We start from the raw sequence: 22,012 nt of genomic DNA, 5'->3' as shown, positions 1-22,012 counted from the left end.
TCACAGGGACTTTTCTCCCTGACTGGCTTCAAACCACGATCCTCAGATGTCACCCTCCTGAGTGGCTAGGATTACAGGTGTAAGCCACTGTGACCTGTCTCTGGCTTATTTTTAATCTATACCTCATTTCAGAACGTTTATGTGTGTACCCTTATACCCTGCCAGTCTATGTTAAGACATTTATGAACTTCCATATGTACTTGTAGAAGTGTATAACTTCATCATTTTATATGCCTACCTTAGTGTCCAAGATGCAAATGTGTCTGAGACACAATCCATGCCTGTATTCCTATCTGCAGAATATAATAAGAACAAAATAAAACCATCAGAATGGAGACAAGTGGGACAGTACATTTCTGTGATTGAGATTTTTTGTAACATGGAACAAATTAGCTATAAATGTTCCATGTTGCGCAAACATTCATTAACATAATTTTCAAAAATTTAAAATAGATTTAGAGAAGGATATCCAGAGGCTTATTTACTTCAGATTTCATGGCATAGAAGGTTTAATGGAAGTTAGTAGTACATTTAGCCAAGCATTCAATAGGAAGTTTGATTGTACAGATGTTAATATCAAACTCAATGCATGGCAAATAGATTCCTATATAATAAAAAAATCCATTATGAATCAGAACACATCGAGACCTCTTATTTCATACAAATATTTCTTCTGCTTTGAATTTTAATTACCTTGAGTGCTCAGCCTTACAGAAAGTTTCTTTTGTAAATCATTTCAGACATTATTGACGGGGAGCTTTGTGAATTGTATTTCTCCTATTCACCTATGGTTTGTTTTATATGAGAACAGGAGTATATTTACGATATTATTTAGACTATTTCTAGCCCTGTGCTGGTGACTCACGCCTTTAAAAATCCTAGCTACTCAGAAGGCTGAGATCCATGGTTCAAATCCATCTTAGACAGGGAAGCCAGCGGTGGAGGTGTGGCTCCAGATTGAAGTAAAAATCCAAAAGAAAATGCAAGATTCTGAGTTCAAGCATATATTTATAATTTCCTTTAATTTTTCAATTTTTTCTTTTTATCACCTAATTACTGGATCAGGGCAGATTAGTAATGACACTACTATGACTCAGACGTTAGGTTATTACAAGTGGTACTAGAATTAGGAATTATAGAACAAATGTTATAAGGTATCACATTATACTTACAAAAACCTTAACATTTGAACACTTTTTTCCTTCCTTATTCCATGTAGTAATAAGCTAAAAATGCCTTTTGGTCTCATTCTCCACTAAAAATTGTCCTTAAAATACAACCTCTTGCTTTCTACCACCCCCACCCCTAATTTTATCACTTTCATCTTTAATAGTTTGTAAAGAAAAGAACAAATTTGGTTTTAGAGATTGTTTTACTTTTGGGGGGAGTCTAGAATATTCTTACTAACTTGTGAATTTTCTTACATAAAATCACAAGATTTGGAGTAATGGGGCCCAAGTTAAAATTCTAGATAGTCACTGCATTCTGCATCATTTCTGATGGCCCATCTCTTCTGATTTTATTTTTTTACAGCTATCTATGAGCAGTCATGTGAAGCCTATAAGCATAGAGGAAACACTTCCGGCTTTTACTACGTAGATGCTGATGGAAGTGGTCCTCTAAGGCCATTTCTCCTCTACTGCAATATGACTGGTGAGTTCATCACCTTTCACAGCTGATTTAAATAATACTTGTATTTACACAAAAGCGTCGAATACTCAAAACTGAAGGTGAAAGTTTAACTTATAACACAACTGAGCCGTGCATTGATCAGTAAAAAGGAGCATTCAGTCTTTTAAAAAATTAATTAAATGTTAATGATTTAAAATACTGTAATTTTCTGTGCATGTGATACATACATAGAAAAGCAAACAGTAAGAGTTTCCTATTGTGTCCCAACACAAAAAAGAGACTTTATTTGTTGGAGTAGCTCTGAAAAATGTTTACATTAAAATATGTAAACTTATTGTTATTATCAAAGTATTTAAGTCAGGTAATGAGTACATCTCTTTTTTTTTTGTTTGTTTTTTGGACGAGGTCACCCTTCCTTGGCTTTCCTCAGCTTTCTCCCTCCTGTCCTGTCCACAAAATGCACAGCTCATTTTCCACATCGTGTATGCAGGCTGAATATCATGATCACACCCTTTCTGCACCCTCCCTTTGTGCTCCCTAAAAAGGGGGAAAAAAAAAAACAACTGAAAGCAAACTGAAAAATACTTACTTTTTAAAAGTATGTAAACATGAGGTTTTTAATATGCTAGAATTTCTTATGTAAATTCACATAGCGATGAGCAGTCATAGGAAATTTATTTGATTGAATTCAATACCCATCATGATAAAAAAGAACTCAATAATTACTAATGGAAGGAAATTAACTTGATAACGAGCACACCCGAAAACAGAACAGCCTATGAAACAGTTAAAGTAAAAGATTGAAAATTTTTCTCCTGAGAGCAGCCATTGATATCACTCTATTCATCATCGTCCTAGAGATCCTAGCCAGTGCAATAAAGCAAGAGAGAGAAATACAAATATTTATATTCATGTTTTTGCAATTTTCTTTATTCATAGATCACTAGTTCACGCGTGAAGCCATTCTAAACAATCCATAGTGGGTTGTTACGATTTAGTATCATCACTGCATCCCAAATTAAAGTGAAATTTATTTTATTTCTGTATAGAAGCCATATAGTCATTAGAAATTGACTTTTTGGGGCACAGTGGGCAGGGAGTGTGTTAGAGGGGATGGGATGAGACTGAGAGTAATGTGTGGAAATCCAACAATGACATCCCCCTGATATAAGCTTTTACAGGATAGGCTTTCAATAGCATCACATCTCAAACACACGATATTAAGTGTAATGAAAGATATGGCAGCTTCTGCGCAGGTAAGTGTAAGAGGCTCTTTAAAATAACTTCCATCCCAAATGAATCAAGTGCATCACAGGGGAATTCTATGTTTAGTGCTGTAACTGTCACTCACCTCCTAGGGTGAGTAAGGAACGGATTCTTCAGCACGGGTATTGAACACTTCCATCCTTGAAGGAGACTACACCGACAGTGCTGAGTGAGGAAATGTGAGTGTTATATACAGATCAAAACAAAAAGTGGGGAAATAAAAAAAAACAAACAAAGCTGACAGTGTATCAAGGAGTATTTGCTCATAAAAATCAAGAGTGAATACTTAGAGAAAGAATCATCTAGACAGAAGCAGTAGCAAGTGCAAAATCCTAAGCCAGACGATCTTGCCCGCTATGTTAAGAAGCAGCAACAAATCTGGGGGTCTTGTAGGAGGCGGGGGTAGTCAGGGAGGGGAGGCATCAAGGGTGTGTGCGGGAATCCTGGGTTTCTTAGAACCGCGTGTTAAGGCCTCTGATTTGAGCTCTGAGTGAGAGGAGATGAGACGGTTCTGGAGTTTTCCCCCTGGTGGAATGTAACCTGATTTGCTTCCGTTGCTTTCAGTGGCTCCTGTGTTGGGAAATGGAGCTCAAAGGCTGTGCAGCGCAGGAGTTGGAGATCTGTTAGGAATCCATTGCATTCTTGTAAGGATCCAGGAAGGGGCTGAGGATGGTACCACGAAAGGCACCACGGTTAGATAAGGAGGTTAGAGTTGCCCACTGAATACCCATCAGAGACAAGCATCAGAAGGAGACATGCGCGACACTACAGCTTTCTTCTTTTGACTTGAGCAAGCAGACGCTTTGAATTGCCCTCTGAGCAATGATCAGAAAAGCGTTGAGAGGAAGCTCAGACGTTCCGTTTCACATGCGAGTCTGAGCTGCCTATGCGCGGTGAAAGGAGCTAGGACGGGGGCCGCTGACGGTGGGATGGAAGATCCTTTCGACCCATGTGCCAGTCATCCTAAAGCGCGCAGGCTAGCATGAAGCCTGGGCAACCGAGTTTAGTTTTCCTAGAGGAAATGATGATGGAAGGCGTCTTGGGAGACTTCTCTGTAACACAGTTTCATTATACCTCTATTTCTCACAATCGTTGCAGACTGAGAGCAAAGCAACCTAAAAGGCACCATGGCTCTCATACACTTGTCTCCTGCACAATCAGGTTTCTAGAAAGTACCAGAAGCATCTGACTTAGGGGTTGAGGTGGGTGAGAGCCAGTTATGCCTTATACAGTCTTCCCAAATGACGCTGTATGTGTCTGCATGTTTTAGAAGAGCTGTTTTAGACTTATAGCTCTTAACCTTTTGTAGGAATAAGATGCTCTTCCATGTCAGAACTAAACACCGCTGTAAAAATATTTCACAAAGAATGAAAGCAAACTCTGTCAACATGAGACATGAATTCAAGGGTACAGCTTTATTTTTAAGAAAAACAAACATGTTTTCCAGTGTGTGTAGGCTAGAGTAAGAGGCTGAACAATATATTCCTGCAAACCTGTAGGTGCTGTGTTCCTCTAAATATATCTTGAGTTATTGAAATAGACATGTGATAACGTTTTGATTCTGAAAATCAGGTATCTCTCAGGTGACAATTACTTCGGGTCATTGAAGCATTAAGATACACACACATACCTGTGCATACACACCTGCACACATACATGCCCACACGTGTACAGTTGATTCTCCTTGTTGGTGGTAACTATCACCCAAGTTCTCTTGGTTTCCATAGATACTTCACGAGAAAACTTTAGATTCTTCATCGTATTTGTGAGGTTCTTGGGAGCTTCTACAGACATTTTTCTGATTAATCCATGCTTAATTTTTGTGACGTGTGTTTCAGATTAAAGAAATCTATAAATGTATGAGTATATAAAATTCACACACACATGCGTGCTCACACATATGATCTGTTACCATCGGACACATAGCCCCGCAGTAAGTTCTGTGACTCTTACCCAATGTGCTTTCCTTGTCACACACAGGCAGCGCCCCTCTGTATTTAGGGACACTATCCAGCACCCCAGCAGCAGTAGGGAAGTATTTGAAGAGGCAAAATCAGCAGCCAGAAGTGCATAAATAAAAAATGACACCACACCTCTCATTTGGAGTGCTGCCACAGGAGACAGTGCCCGCGTGTCCTACTTCATGGGTGGATGGGGAAATTTGCTCCTTGGAGTTTTACTGCTCTGTGCAAGTCTGAAAAGGACTGCAGAAGTGTTGAGGTTCCGAATAAATTATGGCACGTGGACAGTTAATTTAACACATAATGAGCATCTACAAAGCAGGTGTAAGAATTGCAAGACTGTCCAGACAATGGTAGCTCATGCCTGCTAATCCTAGCTACTCAGGAGGCTGAGAGCTGAGGATTGTGGTTCAAAGCCAGCCTGAGCGGGAAAGGCCATGAGACTCTTATCTCCCATTAGCCAGCCAAAAGCTGAAAGTGGAAGTGTGGTTTGAGTGGTAGTGTCAACTTAGAGCAAAATAGTTAAGCAAGAACATGAAGCCCTGAGTTTAACCCCCAGTAGTGGCACACACAGACACACACACATACACGTGTGTACACGCACACAATTATAAGACCAAGATAAAATGCTGAATCAGTCATTTGCTAATGTGTGACTTTAAAAACTATCTAAGTCTAGAATTAGTGTCAAATCATTCCACATGGGTTAAAATAGCACTAGGAATTGCAAGCTAAATGATATAAACAGGCAAACCAAATCTCTACTTTGAATGGATAATTTACTAAACTCTGGGACTGATTTTTTTTTTGCAAATAGCGCATTGAAAATAGAATTTAAAAATAATTAACTAGGATAAGACAAACTCTGGTGGTTATCCTTATTGAGCAAAGAGCTGTTTTCTGTCTCTTAACCACATTGCTTTTTCCCCTTCTACAATGCAACAGTTTTATGTCCAAGAAGTCTCTCACTATGAAACCTTGCATTGTACAGAGGATTGCTTGGGTGAGGAGAGATTGATGGGTGGCAGCAAAGTGGCTTTCAAACTTGTAAAAATGGAAATTCTATGTATTTGCTTCCTACCACATCATTTCCGAGACTCTTGGGTTTCGTTTTCCTGACTCAGTAAGTTTACAGGCCCAGGCCTGAGCCTCTGCATTATTAACCAACACCCCAGTGTGCTTCTAACACAAGATAGAATAGTCTACGTCCTATAAAATGGCATTAACTATGTTTTACTTCAGAGATTTCGATAGACAGATCTTGTTTCAAAGCTATGAAAGTTAAAAACAAACAAAACCTTGCTGTTGCTACCCAAGCTCTTCTGTTACTATTCAAATATCAAGCTTTGTTCTAGAATGTTCTTTGCTGCTTTCCTTAACACAGCACTTCATACTTACTCTCCCAGTCTTAATCACATCTATCACTCTCAGCTATTAAGTATGAGACGCCACAGCTTTGTGACTGTGTTGCTTAAACAGCAGGTTTTATTTTATTTTTTTCCCTTACACTGCTATCACACTAAAAAAAAAAAAAATTAGCAGTCAGCCTAAGGTAAATCAACTCCTTAATTACCGAGTTGCTTTATTTACAATTCATAGTACTAGAAATCTCTTCAGGAAGAGACCCTGGCAAACCTAAATTACCATTCTACTTTCTGAACTTCACAGGTGCTTTTTCCTGCTTGGTTCAGCAATCTCTCCTCATTCACTGCTTTTTGCCTCCTTATCGCTACAACTGTTGATGTATTTATTTGTTAAGAGATAATTTTCAAGAACGTGAAATCATGACTCTCATATAGATATACAAGTAAATACTAAAGTTTTTTTTTTCAAAAAAGCCCACCCACTTTATTTTCTTTAATACGTAGTTAAGGAAGAAATTGGTAAGCTGCTAAAAACCTGATGGAAGAGGAAGTCTAAGACCAGATACACATCCGCACACTGGAAATACTGAAATAACCATTGTCCTCTTCACAATGGAGTGGGCGCGTCCCTAAGAATGTCTATCAACTCTAAGTTGCTTGTGCAGACATAGACATTGTTCATAAATTGAAGCCATACTTTTCTTTCTAAGCAACACACAAACCAAACCAATTAAACTAACAAAAAACCCCAAACCTGTCACAACTTGGATTAAAGGATAGTGAGCTATTGCTGCGTCTTGGAAGTGAAAGGCAGTCTGTTGCTCTAGAGAGAATTGCCTACCTTCTAAGAGAAAATAAAGCCAAAAGGCTTATGCCTTCTCTCCTTGGAGGAGATTTGTTACATTGCAGAGCCAAGGTCAGGCTCTGACTGTATGGACAGAGTAGGGGTGCTGGCCACCCCGTAGCTACTCTGTGCCTCACAAGTTGGGACTCCTGTCTTGTGGTACGTCAGCATGCACAAGAGCATCGGGTATTCGGCCCTGATGCATGGATGGAAAAGTTGAGAACCCCCTGTACCGTGGGCCCCTGTGAGCATCTAGATGGCCCCTAATACAGAGGCTGCTGTGTTGTTCAGTTTGGACGTAGATGGTGGGGGAAGATACACAGATGTGATTAGGTAACTAACTCTCTGTGGAGTTGTCTACCTCGTGATCTTGTGAGGAGAATAACATCCTGGGCAATGAATGCACTGCTGTAGACTTCGCCTCATTTCGCAACCAATTCTGTTATCTCTAGTTTGCTGTTCCAAGGTGATGGGATGACAAATGAACGTAGAACGGCTTCAGGAAACCAGAAATGTTCCTCTCTCATCTTGATGGCACAGCCTCGTTCGTTGGTTGGTTGGCCCGTTCCCTCATTTCTCCAACCCATCTCCTTCTGCCTGTGGTGCTCAGATAATGGCTGGCAACACCAGTTTGCCTGTCACAAACCATCACCAATCTCCCAGCAAGGAAGATGAATGGAGTAAACGGGAAAACATGGCGTGACAAATCGTGATGAAGTCTTGGACTTTTATCATCATTATTTCTAAGCAGGTGTTTGCATCGACCTCCGCTCACATGATCAGATCTGAAAAACAGAAAAGGGGCCCTAGGCTGAGGGAGTTTTCAGTGATTTCCCTGACTGCCCTCTCTCTCCAGAATACACAGAGCTGGCTTCCCGGCCACCAGACCCATTGCAGCCATTTCCCTGTATTTGCTTTGAAATCTAGAGCGTGTGATCATATGTGAAAGTTGGCTCTGTCTTATAAATATATTTGTGAACATATACAGGGCTATGTGCACCAATACACAAACGTATTGGCTCAAGTATGGGACGTGCAAGGGAGCATTCCAATGGTGTAACTCTTTTGCACAACTGACTGACAGTCTAAAATAATATCTTGGGTTATGATAGGGAGGATGAGATCAAGGGCAGGGGTGTAGACAAATGCAAAGAGGAAGTGGGTGTGTGTGGTCAGAATCTTCAATACCTCTGTGTGAAAATGGAATGAGGAAAATGGAGGGGACGGATGGGGAGGGGAGGGATGGGGGAGAATGATGGATGAGGTGACCTCAATCAAGAGGCATGGCCCTGTACGCCACCATGTTGAATTGAAACCCTTTTGCACAACTACTGAAAGATAGTAGAGAAAAAGAAAACAGAGTGGCATCAGTTTAAACCTCAACCATGAGAATATTGAAAGACTTCGGAATTTCAAAGACAGCATTGCTGTGAGCTGGTCCTTTCAGCAGTGGCCATGCACCCTGGTCTTAAACTACTCCTAGGAAACCTTTGGAGTCGTTTGTTCATTGTGACCCAGCGGATGCTGCACTGTCCAGCAGTTCCTCTCAGGGTGACCCAAAAGGCTCAGAGACAATGGCTTCAAGCAGGCCCGTTGTCTGGCTCTTTTGGCAGCTACTCAGTCAGCGCTGAGCTTCTTCATACAAGCCACTGCTTTGCCGTATGAAAAGGTGAATGGTTCCCCTGAAACATCCAAGCAGAAACCAGCAGGGCCTAAGCTAAATGACCAAGCAGATTTTCCTGGTTAATAATACCCCGAAACTTCTCAACAACCAAGGTCGGTTGAGTTGGCTAAAATAATAATAGAGTCTCCATCTTACTCTAGTGCCTCGTTCTGCCAATTTATTTCCCACATTTGCTAGTGAATGCTGAGAACTGCTCAGCTTTCCGAAGGACACGAATCTACAGTCATGTTTTCCTGATGGTCTGTACTGATGGCTGCCCATTAATTTCATCAGCTTATACATCGTGGCCTCTTTGAAAAGAGAATCCTATGGACAAATCTCCAGGGTGAGCTGAAATGCAAAGGGACAAATGAAAATATCAACTATTGTTTCACAGTAAGGTAGTAGAAGGCCACATGGTAGCCATATTTGTTCTTCATCTCATTTAGCCAACCTCTGTCTGAGCAGAGACAAAAGTTTGCAAAGTCTGTCTCCTTGTCTTGTTATTTTTTACTGCTGATTCCTATAAGTGTATTAGCTAAAAGGAGGTGGGAATGCCGAAATTGTTTTCTTCCTATAAGTCTAGTTTTCCTAGGAGACAGAAGAATTCCCTCTTTTAACATGAGTAGAAAGGTTGGATAAACCACAAACTGTTTTTTGTTGTCCAATATAGAACGTTTTAAGAAGTTGTCAAATATATAGCTACTAGAATTATCTAAATATCACTCTAGGTATATCACGTTAGATCATTTTATTAAATAAAAATTCGAATCATACATTGACAGTCCCAGAGTCCAACCCTATTCCCCATAGGTAGCATAAATTTCAAACAGTAAAAAGAGAAAAAAATCAAGCCAGGTGCTGGTGGCTCACACCTATAATCCTTGCTACTCAGGAGGCTGAGATCTGAGGATCACAGTTCGAAGCCAGCCGGGGCAGAAAAGCAGGAAAGTCTGTGACACTCTTGTCTCCAGTAAACGACTCCAGAAAAATCTAGAAGTGGTACCGTGACTCAAGTGGTAGAGCACTAGCCTTGGGCACATAGAGGCTCAGGGACAGTACCCAGGGTCTGAGTCTAAGCCAACGAGAAAAAGAGAGAGAGAGAGAAAGAGAGAGAGAGAGAGAGCGAGAGTGAGAGCTCACACGAGAGATAACCTTAGATATTTAAGCAGAAGTAATCGATTAAATTCCAAGTACAGTTTAAGCCTTGCTGCTTGAAGTCACTAATAATTCAATTTTAGGTGTGGTTTCACATTCTGTCGTAAAACCTCTGGTAGCGTCCCCACAGTAAAGTATCTTTGTGCATGCTGTTTTTATTTATCTGCAGGTGTGTTACACACCATGCCATTTCACCTCGTCATTAAAAAATTCAATTTGTTCCTTACCTCTCATATTGTAAGACTCTTGAGGCATCTCTTTTAGAGTAAATAAAGCATACAGGGGAAAAGTGGAAGCACATACAATACAGCTCTTGTCTGTGTTGGATATTGTGGGATGTCTCTTTCCCCTAAGTAAGTTTCTTGATGAGGCTGATGGAATGTTTATGAGCATTCAGGTACCAGTAATGGCAGCTTCTGGCAGATCCTCAAGGATGCCTTATTTTTGTGTGTGCCAGTTGAGTTGCTGATACCATGGCAGATTGTGGTCAGCTCAAAAGAGTAACTTCCTCTTTCCTGGCCAATCTCTACAGATCACGTAGTACCACAATGGATGATTGCCAGTCAGAAATATCCTCACAAGTCAATGGGGATAGGAATAATTTGTGAAACTTTTAGTTTTTAAGCACCTTGCTTCTATTATGTAATACTAACTCATCTGGGCCAGTTTGTTTTTTTTTATTTAAACACTGTGACATCATTGAATCCTGGGAATGTCCGTCATTATTAGATTTTTCAATTATGATAATTTCTGAAAGAAAGTGAAATCAAGACACACCTTTTAAAAACGATAGACTAACAGGCTTGTCCGGTATATCACAAAAAGTTCCGAATGAGCCACGTGCCGGTGGCTGGCACCTGTCATCCTAGCTACTCAGGAGGCTGAGAGTTGAGAATCACAGTGTGAAGCCAGCCTGGCTAGAAAAGTCCGAGACTCTGATCTTCAATTTACTACTAAGAAGCTTCAGAAATAAGAGTTGTGGCTCCCAGTGATAGAGCATGGGCCTTGAGCAAAAACAAGACCCAGGGGCAGTGCCCACCCAGGCCCTGAGTGCAAGCCTTGGGACTGGCACACGCACACACACACACCACAATGCACACACACCACACACACCACACACCACACACACACCACACACACCACACACACCACACACCACACACACCACACACACACCACACACACCACACACACACCACACACCACACACACCACACACCACACACACCACACACACCACACACACCACACATACACACACAGCACACATACACACACACCACACACAGCACACATACACCACACACATAACACACACACACCACACACACCACACACACCCCACACACCACACACACACCACACACCACACACACCACACACACCACACACACCACACATACACACACACACCACACATACACACACACCACACACACACAGCACACATACACCACATACACCACATACCACACACACACCACACACCATACACACACACACACCACACACCACACACACCACACACCACACACACACCACACACCACACACACACCACACACGCACACACCACACACCACACACACCACACACACCACACACACCACACACCACACACACCACACACCACACACCACACACACCACACACACTGCACACCACACACACACCACATACACCACACACCACACACCCACCACACACACCACACACACCGCACATACACCACACACACACCACACACACCACACACCACACACACCACACATACCACACACACCACACATACACCGCACACACCACACACACACACCACACACACCACACACACCGCACATACACACACACCGCACATACACCACACACACCACACACCACACACACCACACACACCACACATACACACACACCGCACATACACCACACACACACCACACACACCACACACACCACACACCGCACATACACCACACACACACCACACACCCCACATACCACACACACAGAGTGATGTTTCTATTTTTTCATAAAGGGCCAGGCACACTCGGTGCCCGAGCATGGTGTCAATCCCTGCATTTGGGGGAAGAAGAGTCCCTTGGCTACCGGGGTGACACCCCTGGGCCCCCATTGGTGTGGCCCCGGCTCGCCGCTCCCTCCGGAGAGCGCGCGGACCCCGGCGCCAGGCGCCGTGACCCCGTCCGGATGCATTTTAACGTTCGCACCCCCATCTCCGCATCCTAGAGACCACGTGGAGCGTCCTGCAGCACAACGGCTCCTCCGAGCTGACCCGCGTCCGGGGCGCGCCCGCCCCGAGCCCGCACGCCGGCCGCTTCCAGTACCGGGCGAGCGCCCAGCAGCTCCGGGCCGCCATCGCCCGCGCCGAGCACTGCCAGCAGGAGCTGGCCTACTACTGCAAGCGCTCGCGGCTCGTCGACCAGCAAGGTGGGGGCACCGAGGCGCGGGGGGGGGGGGGGAGGGGGGAGGGGAGAGGGGGAGGGGGAGGGGGGAGGGGGCTCCCGCTCCTAGGCTGGCATTCTGTTGTTTAATCGGAGGTGAGAGTCTCGCAGACGCTTCCACCGGGACTGGCTTTGAACCACGAGCCTCAGGTCTCGGCCTTCCGAGTAGCTGGGATTAGAGGCGCGCGCCAGCACACTTGGCAAGTGTCTCTCCATTCCTCCACACCCACTCCTTCCCGTGCGTGATTGAGGGGACACCCATGCAAACAGGCCTCTGAGTTCTTGGGGCCTTGGGGAGTGTGGAGATGTTGGTTAAAAGAGTCCAAACACGCCCTCACAGGCGGAGTAAGTTCTGGAATCGGAATGGGAGAGGGTGGTGCCTCCGCTTACCTGTACTGTAGGCTGGAAATCTGCTAGGACAGGAGGTGTGCATGCACACACACACACACACACACACCCACACACACACACAACTATGGGAGGCGACAGATGTGATCGAGTAGCGTTGCCATCATTTCTGCGGGTATACCGACATCAAAACATGACACCATATGCATCGAATGTGTACCTTCTTTAAACAAAATCAGCCTCACTTCAGGAAAGTGAAAAACAGAACAGAAAGGACCACCATGACAGGCACAGAGAAGTCACACACTTATGGAACAAAGCGGAGGAAGAAAAAAATCCCACATCCTCCTCCCTCCCCCCCCCCCCAAGGCCAGGGCCGGGAGGGGGGTATGTGTGACAGATTTATTTTAGTTTAGTTTTCAAGTCAGTGACTCTTAGGATCAGGACAAATAGATTGAATGTACATGGGTGGGAAAGAGAGAGGGTCTCATTCAGATTGTCATGTCCCGGGGCGGAACCCCAGTAGGAAGGACAGAGGAGGCCAGATCTTAGTGAATGAGCAGTGCTCAGGTGGGTGAGACCATACCAGAGGGCCCAGATGTGAAGGGGTAGAAAAGCACCGTGCCAGCAACTGAGTAGCTGTGGCCCAGTACCTGGCAAACGACCCCCGGAGTTTTTATTCATGAAGGACTTGGAGGTAGGTGCAGTGTTTGCACGGGAGGATGGATGCCTTTATATTAACTTTTCATTTCTGAGTTCTCATGAGATTGGAAATTCATTCTTACACTTGTTTCAGTTTTATTCATTCATCAATTAAGTCTTGGGTGCAACCAGAGACATTATTTGGTACCTTGAAAACATGCAGGGATGTCTGATTTATAGGAAGATAAGAGGTTTAGGTATAAAATAAAAGATTTAATACTTAGGAACAATTTATTTTCTCTTCAATCTATGAACACATAATCATTTAAGTGGTGGATTAAATATATCCGGTAAATGTTTCAAGTAGGCTTAACCTTTTAGTGATGAGTTAATCATACAAATACAAAGGTATTAATCACTTCATGTGTAACACAAGCTTCAAATATTCCTTCCTTCCTTCTTTCCTTCCTTCCTGCCTTTCTTTCTTCCTTCTCACTTTCTCTTCTCCCTTCCTTCCTCTTTTTCTTTCTTCCCTCCTGCTTTCTTTCCTTTCTCCGTCCATCCCTTTGCTCCCTTTCCTTCCCCTCCCTCCCCCCTCCCTCCCTCCCTCCCTTCTTTCCTTTCTTCTTTCCTTCCCCCCCCCATCTCCTTCTTGTAGTGAGAGAGATTGTCAGAGGGATTATGTAATAGCTATGTCAAAATGAGTGTGGCCATTTGTGAGTGAGGGAGAGATAATTAGGGAACCCGGAAGCTTCTCAGTTGTGATGCTCAGATGGTAATAACTTCAGGGTTTGAATGTCCTTAGAAAAATGGCCCTGCATCTCTGAGTTCCTTCCCTGATTCCATGTCACTTACATTCTTCTCTCCCCCCCATTCTTGAGTGGCTGTGATTTGTCCTCTGAGCTTTTATTTCTTTCTGAGATGGATTGCCTCCATGCCTCAGCTCACTTTCTACAAATCTCGCCTAAATGTTCTGTCTATGCTTTGTTCCAGTTCCTTGGCGTCATGTTTAGTCTTAACTTGGAGAAGTAGCTGGTAGCAGAACATTTGTTGTAGAAAGAGATACATTTGGCTAAGGGAAAATTTTTTTTTCCTGGTGTTATATTTGCTTCAGGCGTAAAGATCTCTCAGTATTATTTCTGTAGTTTCAAAATAAATAGTCAAGCTAGTAAATGAAAGGGAGAAACCAGACTGCCAAATAAATCTTAAATCATGACAAGGAATGTACCACCAGGGCCAAAGTTTCAAAACAAAAATCAGCTAACAGCTCTTTAACCAATTTCTGTAGTGAGATAAATTGGTGCTTTTACATAACATTCCGCACTGTTTTAATGGGTGCTTCATGATTCCCAATCAATTTTGCTTTGTTATGGAATGACTGCAGTTTATGCCAACGTGTTTCAAAACTATTTCCAAAGAGATTGCATGCAGGAGCTACAATTAATACATTTTTTGACTCTCATGCTAAGTTAAATACAAATTACTGGTTTCTCTTAAAAAAAAATCAATCATTTAAGGCTAAAGACTGAGTTATTTTCCTTTTAAAGCTTTGCTTGGGACACCTTTATGCCATAGTAATCTTTCCCTTTCTCCTTTGATTCTCTTCCCTGAGGGGGGTGCTCTGGGATGGGGTGAGGGTCACGTTTCTCACTGCTCTTTTCCAGATGGAAGTCCTCTGAGCTGGTGGATTGGAATGACCAACGAAACCCAGACTTACTGGGGAGGTTCCCAACCGGAGCCCCGGAAATGTACTTGTGGCTTGGAAGGGAACTGTATTGATGCCCATTACCATTGTAACTGCGACGCGGACCGCAATGAATGGTGATCTTCACATTTTTTCTTTATTCAGGAGAAAATCTAGGCTCTGAAATGAGTAACTCTTAGTATGCCTAGCTAGGCACGTACTTGGGTCGGGAGCTCAAGGAAGATGTTAGCTGAATGGGTGGTTGGATAAACTGTGCTACAAGCAATCAATCCTCAATGTTAAGAGCAAAGCCAGTTGAAGGGTTCTCTCTTTGTCTGTAGTGGGCCATACATTATGTTCATTTTAATTTCGTAATATGACAAATAGAGACATCTGTTACACGGAAGTCAGTTGTTTACAGTGTCTCTGGAAACCTGTGTATAAATAGGCATTCCATTATTTTCAAATATATTTGTAGTCAGTCACAAAGCATAGCTCATCAATAATCTGTTTATAAAAAATTTCAGTGCAAAGCCCAGTAATTTCTAACTATCACTTTTTTTTTCTTCTGTGTGGGTCCTAGGCTTAAAGTTGGGGCCTGGGTGCTGTCCCAGGGCCTTTTAATTTTTCCTTTCCTTTTCTTTTTCTCAAAGCTAGTGCTCTACTGCTTGAGCCACACCTTCACTTCCAGTTTTTTAGTGCTCATTGGAGATAGGAGTCTCACAGATGTTTCTGCTGAAACCTGGTCCTCAGATCTCAGCCTCCTGAGTAGCTAGGATCACAGGCGTGAAGCTCCAGATCCCAGCTCACAATTACTTCCTAAAATTCCAGCTTAACCCCCTTCCTCCCTCTCCCTTTTATGGTGGTGAGATATAGATTGCAATGCTATCATGGTATTTACAGGTATTTAAATGGCAGGCACCCTATCATATGCCAGGAGATGCTAGAACTCAAGGGCAACACACAATTGTTGGGACATAGGGACTTCAGGAATCACAGAATTTGGGGATGAGAGAATGACTAGAAATGGAGGAATTCCTGGGGGGCTGTCCATGGAATAAACTCCTCCCACCACCCCCAGATTTTCAACTGTCCCTTGAGCCCTTGAGCTCTACACACACACACACACACACACACACACACACACACACACACACAATCTACTTATATCTACTTATCTCTCCCTATATATATTAGGAAAACTGAAAAAGTTATGCTGAGATTTCTGTAATGACTACTGGAGAAGAGATGGAATGGAGAGTTAAAGTTCTGAGATGTCAGCCCTTTCCACTTGTCAAATGGCTGATACAAGGCCCATATCTTTCTTTTCAGCAAATATTATGTCCCAGAAATGAGAGAAAAGAATAAAAACTAAGGGAAAATAGCCATAGAATAGACATAGGGCAACCTAGTTAAGTATAAGACCAAACTCCTAAATTTATTGTGAAAAGGTTGTCATTTAATTAGCTGTGAAAACAATAGTATAGTCATGGATCAATGACAGATTCCAGGATCTTCGCAGTGTATCATCCCAAACATTCAAAGTATTCTAACAATTACTGAATTTTCCAAAAAGGAATAAACTTTGATCTAAAGTCAAGAAGTTAAAAGAAGTTATTATAAACAAACCCCAGGGTACTGATGTTAAATTAGCAGGCAGAAACTTGGAAGCGACTATTAGAAACATTTCTGAAGACTTCAAGGCAAAAATAATCATAAGCCAAGAGAGAATCATAAGCAAATAAATGAGAACTATTTTAAAGAAGAAAATGCAGATTTTAGAACAGCAAAGCACCGTGTCTGAAATGAAGAAGTCTAATAGAAATTCTCCAGGCTAAAGAGAAATAATATCAGGTGAAAACTGAAATCTTCAGGAAGAAATAAAGGGAACAGGAAATCGTAAATATGTTTGTAAATCTAAAATGTGATGTTTAAATTCCTTTCTTAATTGCAAAAATAAAATCCACTGAGTAATGGTAAAGCATATCACATTTGCATTTAGATATATTCGAACAGTTTCATACAGAGCAAACATGGAGTGTGTTGTTGTGTATGTGGTGGAGGGCTGTGAAATAAATTGATGCATGGTGATTTTCTGATTTCTTTTCTGCAATAATAGGGCTTGAATTCAGGCCCTTGCTCTTGGCTAGGTAGGTGCTCTACCACTTGAACCATGCATCCAGCTTGGCTTTTGGATGGTACTTCTGAGAGTTTCAAGAACTTTTCTGCCCATGCTAGTGTTAAATCCCAATCCTCCAGCTCTCGGTGTCCTGAGTAGCTAAGGTTATATGTCTGAGTTACGTGTATTTAGCTTTTCTTATTAAAATACAGACTTGCTTTTATTTCTAGGCTAGCCTGCGTTACATGTCTCTTCATGCTTCTCACATAGCTGGGCTGAGAGACACAAGATACCATGCCCGGTTTTGTTGGTTGAGATGAGGGGGTGCAGGCTGGGGGTGGTGGGGTGGGGAGAAGTCTCATTAATTTTTGCCTAGGCTGGTCTCAAACCATGGTCCTCCAGTTTTCTGCCACCTGAGAAACTAGGATTCTAAGTGTGAACCATTTTGCCCAGCCCATTATTATGTTGTTATCTGTCATAAAATATGAATAGATGGTGATAAACTGTGGATGTATTTTCACTTCTGAAAGCAAACATTAAAATACAAAAAAAACTTTTTTTAACTAAAAAGTGAATTGAGTAAAAAAACCTGAATATTATAAATTTGGAGTAGACCAAGATGAAGGAGCATAAAGGAAACAGGTGGTACAGAGGAAAATAACAAGAAACAGAACAAAATGCTAAAACTAAAAACATACGATCAGTCATTGTTCTAAATGTTAGCGAATTACCTTTACAACCAAAGGTAGAAAATAGTTCCCTGAATTAAAAAAAAATCTCCAACTTTATTCTAATTTTCACATATGCTGCATTTAGTATTGTAAATTTTAATATATACAAGAAGACATTTAGCTTACCACGATTTTGGTGTTCTCAGATGAGCAATCGGATCATTATTTTCTTGTTTGTATGCAAATATATAGCTAAAAACATCTTGGTTTGGAAATGCAATGAAAGCTGCACTTTGTTTAAAAGTTCATTTAAAAATTACCAGGATAAGCCAGGCACAGGTGGCTCATGCCTATAATCCTAGCTACCCCAGGAGGCTGAGATCTGAGGATTGCGGTTCAAATCCAGCCCGAGGAAGGAAGGTCTGTGAGACTCTTAGCTCCAGTAAACTACTCAAGAAAGCCGAAAGTGGTGCTGCGGCTCAAGCGGTGGAGCCCTTGCCTCGTGCAAAAGAAGCTCAGGGACGGTGACCACGCCCAGAGTTCAAGCCTCACAACTGGCAATAAACAAATAAATACAAATTACCAGGGTAATTTTAATAATGTTGCTACTGTTTTTTTTTCTTAATTTTTATTTTTAGGACCAATGATACTGGATTCCTTTCTTATAAAGAACACCTACCAGTAACAGAGATTGTGATTACAGACACCGGCCGGCCTCATTCAGAAGCAGCTTATAAACTGGGGCCTCTGCTCTGCAGGGGAGACAGTAAGTGATTCATTAAATGTGCTGAGCCTACCTGAGGAAAGACATTTATTTCATTTAAGCCTCGTATGGTAACTGTCATATGGTAACGGACCAGGCTTCTGTCAGGACCACATATAAGTACAGTGATAAATATTTCAGTCAGTCATGCAATAAGTGTCTTTGATAAATTGGGCAGGGGGTGGGAAGCTTGTTGAATTCTGAGAGAAAACATCATTAGGTTGTTCCTTATAAATACATTCCGGGATCCTTACATTTGTACTCACTTTGTTACGAATTCCTATGCATCTTCAACTGGTAAGCCTGGATGGAAGGGTGGTGGGGTGGTGGATAACATTAGAACATCAGTAGGATCAAATGTCAGTTACATCAAACATATTTCATGTTAATCTCTTTTTTCTTTAAAAAAAACAACAACAATTTGTGTGGGAAAGAATTGACTTTAAACCAATGAGACATACTGTTATGTTTATTTGGTATATTAGCAGCTAAAGCAGAATTTTAAAATTCATATATACTTCATAGTTCATGCACAGAATGCACACAGACAGACATATACATAGGCACATCTTATATATGTGTGTGCTTTATATATGTTATATATCATGCACAGATATGCATACACACACACACACAATCTCAATAAGTGCTGTAATGAGCAAGTGTGTCTGTCCATAGATTGTTAATCACTCAGAAATCATGTAGCTGAGAGGCAGATGCATTAATTATATATGCCTTTAGTATTCCTGGAACTTAAAATAGAAATTGAATAAAAATTTGTTTACCTTAAAAAAAATCATAGGGCTGGGAATGTGGCCAAGTGGTAGAGTGTTCGCCTCACATGCATGAAGCCCTGGGTTTGATTCCTCAGCACCACATATGTAGAAAAAACCGTAAGTGGTGCTGTGGCTCAAGTGGCAGAGTGCTAGCCTTGAGAAAAAAGAAGCCAGGGGCAGTGCTCAGGCCCTGAGTCCAAGCCCCAGGACTGGCAAAAAAAAAAAAAAAAAAAAAAGCATATCTTAAGCCAGGTGCCAGTGGCTCATGTCTGTAATCCTAGCTACTCAGGAGGCTTAGCTCTGAGGATCAAGGTTTGAAGCCAGCCAGGGCAGGAAAGTCTGTGAGACTCTCCAGTTAACCTCCAGAAAACCAAAAGTGGTGTTGTGGTCCAAAGTGGTAGAAGTACAAGCCTTGAGTGAAAAAACCCAGGGACAATGCATTCAGGCACTGAGTGCATGCCCCAGGACTGGCGAGAGAGAGAGAGACAGAGGAGAGAGAGAAAGAGAGAGCCAAAGAGATAGACAGAGACACAGAGATACATGGAGAGAGCCAGAGAGAGCCAGAGACAGAAAGAAAGAGACCAGAGAGAGACAGAGAAATAAAAGCCTACCTTAAAATATTATTCCAAGATCGCAGCACAGGAACAACATCGATATCACAACTCAGTAGATGGCGGCAGATTTGTAGCCATAGCTGCTGAGTGGAAAAGCAGAGCTGATACCAGCCTATAAAAATTTATATAAACACATTGTATACAACTGTTGGCGCTCACATCCCCCTTATCTCTGCTGTGGACCCCTCTCTTCCCCATCCTGCCACAGTCCCATTATCCCCTGAAGTTGACACAGGCTATATCACGGAGACACATGGGGTGCAAATAGATGAGCCAGGCCTGAGCGTACCTTGGAAGAGTGTTCAAGTCAGAGAAGCGACGCAGTGGTGGAAACGCCCCGGTGTCCTGAGTTCAGTGAGCAAGCGGTGGTGACGGAGAAGTCAGAGAGGCAAGAGCACCACAAGGGTTAAGGCGTCACAGTGGGACCATTTGGAGCTCAGCCTTTGGGCTTGTTCAGGCTGAGATGCCATTAGATCCTCAAAGAAAGATATGGCGTGGTCACTTGGAGAATTCCAGGCTTCTGAAATATATTCAAACATCATACACAAATGTATGTACACACGTGTGTGCATATATACACATATGTATATGTAAATTGATTTGTAAAATGCACACACACACACACACACACACACACATATATATAGAGAGAGAGAGCGCCACAGAATACACTCGCTGGAGTTACTGTGGATGGAGAAATTGAGTACCAGGTCCTTGAGACATTCCAACAGTGATAGATTGAGAGGATGAGGAGGAAGAAGATAAGAAGATGGAGAATGCCTAATTGCTGAGGAGAAAGGCAGGGGGAGCGTAAGAGTCCTGGACTCCACATGGAGAGGATGCTTCAAGAAGGCCAGGAGAGTGAGCCGTGTAAGGGCCCTGTGAGCACTGAGGTCCTTGTGCTGAGTAGTGTGGACATCATTACTGTCCTGACCGTGGGGTGTTCAGGTGGATGTTGAGGCAGGAAGGCCTGGGGTAGAACCAGTGAGAAGAGCAATGGGATGGTTTTGTAGTCAGTGGGAAGAAAGCGAAATCACAAGATTGGGCGTGGAGGACTGGAGAAGGGAGAGTTAGCACCTTGGGGCCGATTGGAGAGATGAAGAGGAGGGAGGTCTGCCTCATTGCCACGGGAGAGAGAGAGCGCACAGGGCTAGGCAGGAACATCGTTTCTACTTCTATTTTCTATTCCACAGAATGACTTTCTATTTGTGTTTTCCTTGTGGAAGGTCAAGGACAAGAAACAGAATGTTTTTGTGCTTGGGAAGAGAGGCTGTGAAATCATTCTCCAAGAACACAAGACTCATAAGGCAAAAATAGGGAACTGGCGTGTGACTGAAGGGTAGCATTTAGCACCCACGTTTGTCATTATGCTGTGTTGCACGTGTATTCACATAAGCCATTCTTTAAGAGAGGTGTGTACTCAGCTCCAACTGTATACAGGGACTGTAGCTAAAATAAGTCCTATATGCACTAAGGAGCCATTGACTAAGAAGTGAATTATGAATAACTGACTAGCTCTTATTTTAATGATTATGGTTGAGTCAAATACCAAATGAATTAATATATGAAAGTAATATCTGGACATGGAAAAGATTCTGTGTGCTTAATTGAAAACATATACTTAAAAAAAAGCCTATGTGTGTACAAATACCAAAAGATACTAAGGATTATTTTAACACTCAGAATATTTAAAAAAGCTTTTCAAAAGAAGGCTAATAATCTGAATATCAAGTCACTTTTTACTTTAACCATGTCAATAAAGTCACACTATAACTAGAGTGCGATCAATGAAAGGTCTTAATTATATTGACATTTGGTGTGTTTTTCCCAGATCAGAATGACTCTTTCTGTTGTTTGAAAAGCTACATTTGGTTATAACTGACCTATTGGCAGTAGTTGCTCTTCTTCCAAGGGTTTCTGGACTCAACATTTATTGATGGCTATGTCTAAATGAAGAAAATCTATGTTAAGTTGACAAGATTTGTCTTTAATTTGTCAGATACTCTCTTTTGTGTGTTATAATCCCATCATTGTTCAAAATAAGGTGCT

At 42.2% G+C, this 22,012-nt stretch overlaps 1 protein-coding gene across 8 annotated transcripts in view; it reads left to right on the top strand.

Annotated features, from left to right (window-relative positions):
- Positions 1 to 22,012, top strand: part of Cntnap4 (contactin associated protein family member 4) — a 238,675-nt gene that overhangs the window by 171,756 nt on the left and 44,907 nt on the right. For 7 of the 8 annotated variants that reach the window (XM_048355089.1, XM_048355091.1, XM_048355093.1 and 4 more), the window contains 4 exons: positions 1,534 to 1,653; positions 12,132 to 12,332; positions 15,001 to 15,157; positions 18,449 to 18,576. In XM_048355089.1, coding sequence (XP_048211046.1) covers positions 1,534 to 1,653; positions 12,132 to 12,332; positions 15,001 to 15,157; positions 18,449 to 18,576 — 606 coding nt within the window. Of the gene's footprint in view, positions 1 to 1,533; positions 1,654 to 5,178; positions 5,182 to 12,131; positions 12,333 to 15,000; positions 15,158 to 18,448; positions 18,577 to 22,012 lie in introns of all 8 variants that reach the window. The other variant, XM_048355095.1, reaches the window with a different exon arrangement.

Source organism: Perognathus longimembris, chromosome 10 (genome assembly GCF_023159225.1).
Source record: "Perognathus longimembris pacificus isolate PPM17 chromosome 10, ASM2315922v1, whole genome shotgun sequence".
NCBI lineage: Eukaryota > Metazoa > Chordata > Mammalia > Rodentia > Heteromyidae > Perognathus > Perognathus longimembris.
This window is presented reverse-complemented; position numbering and strand designations above follow the sequence as displayed.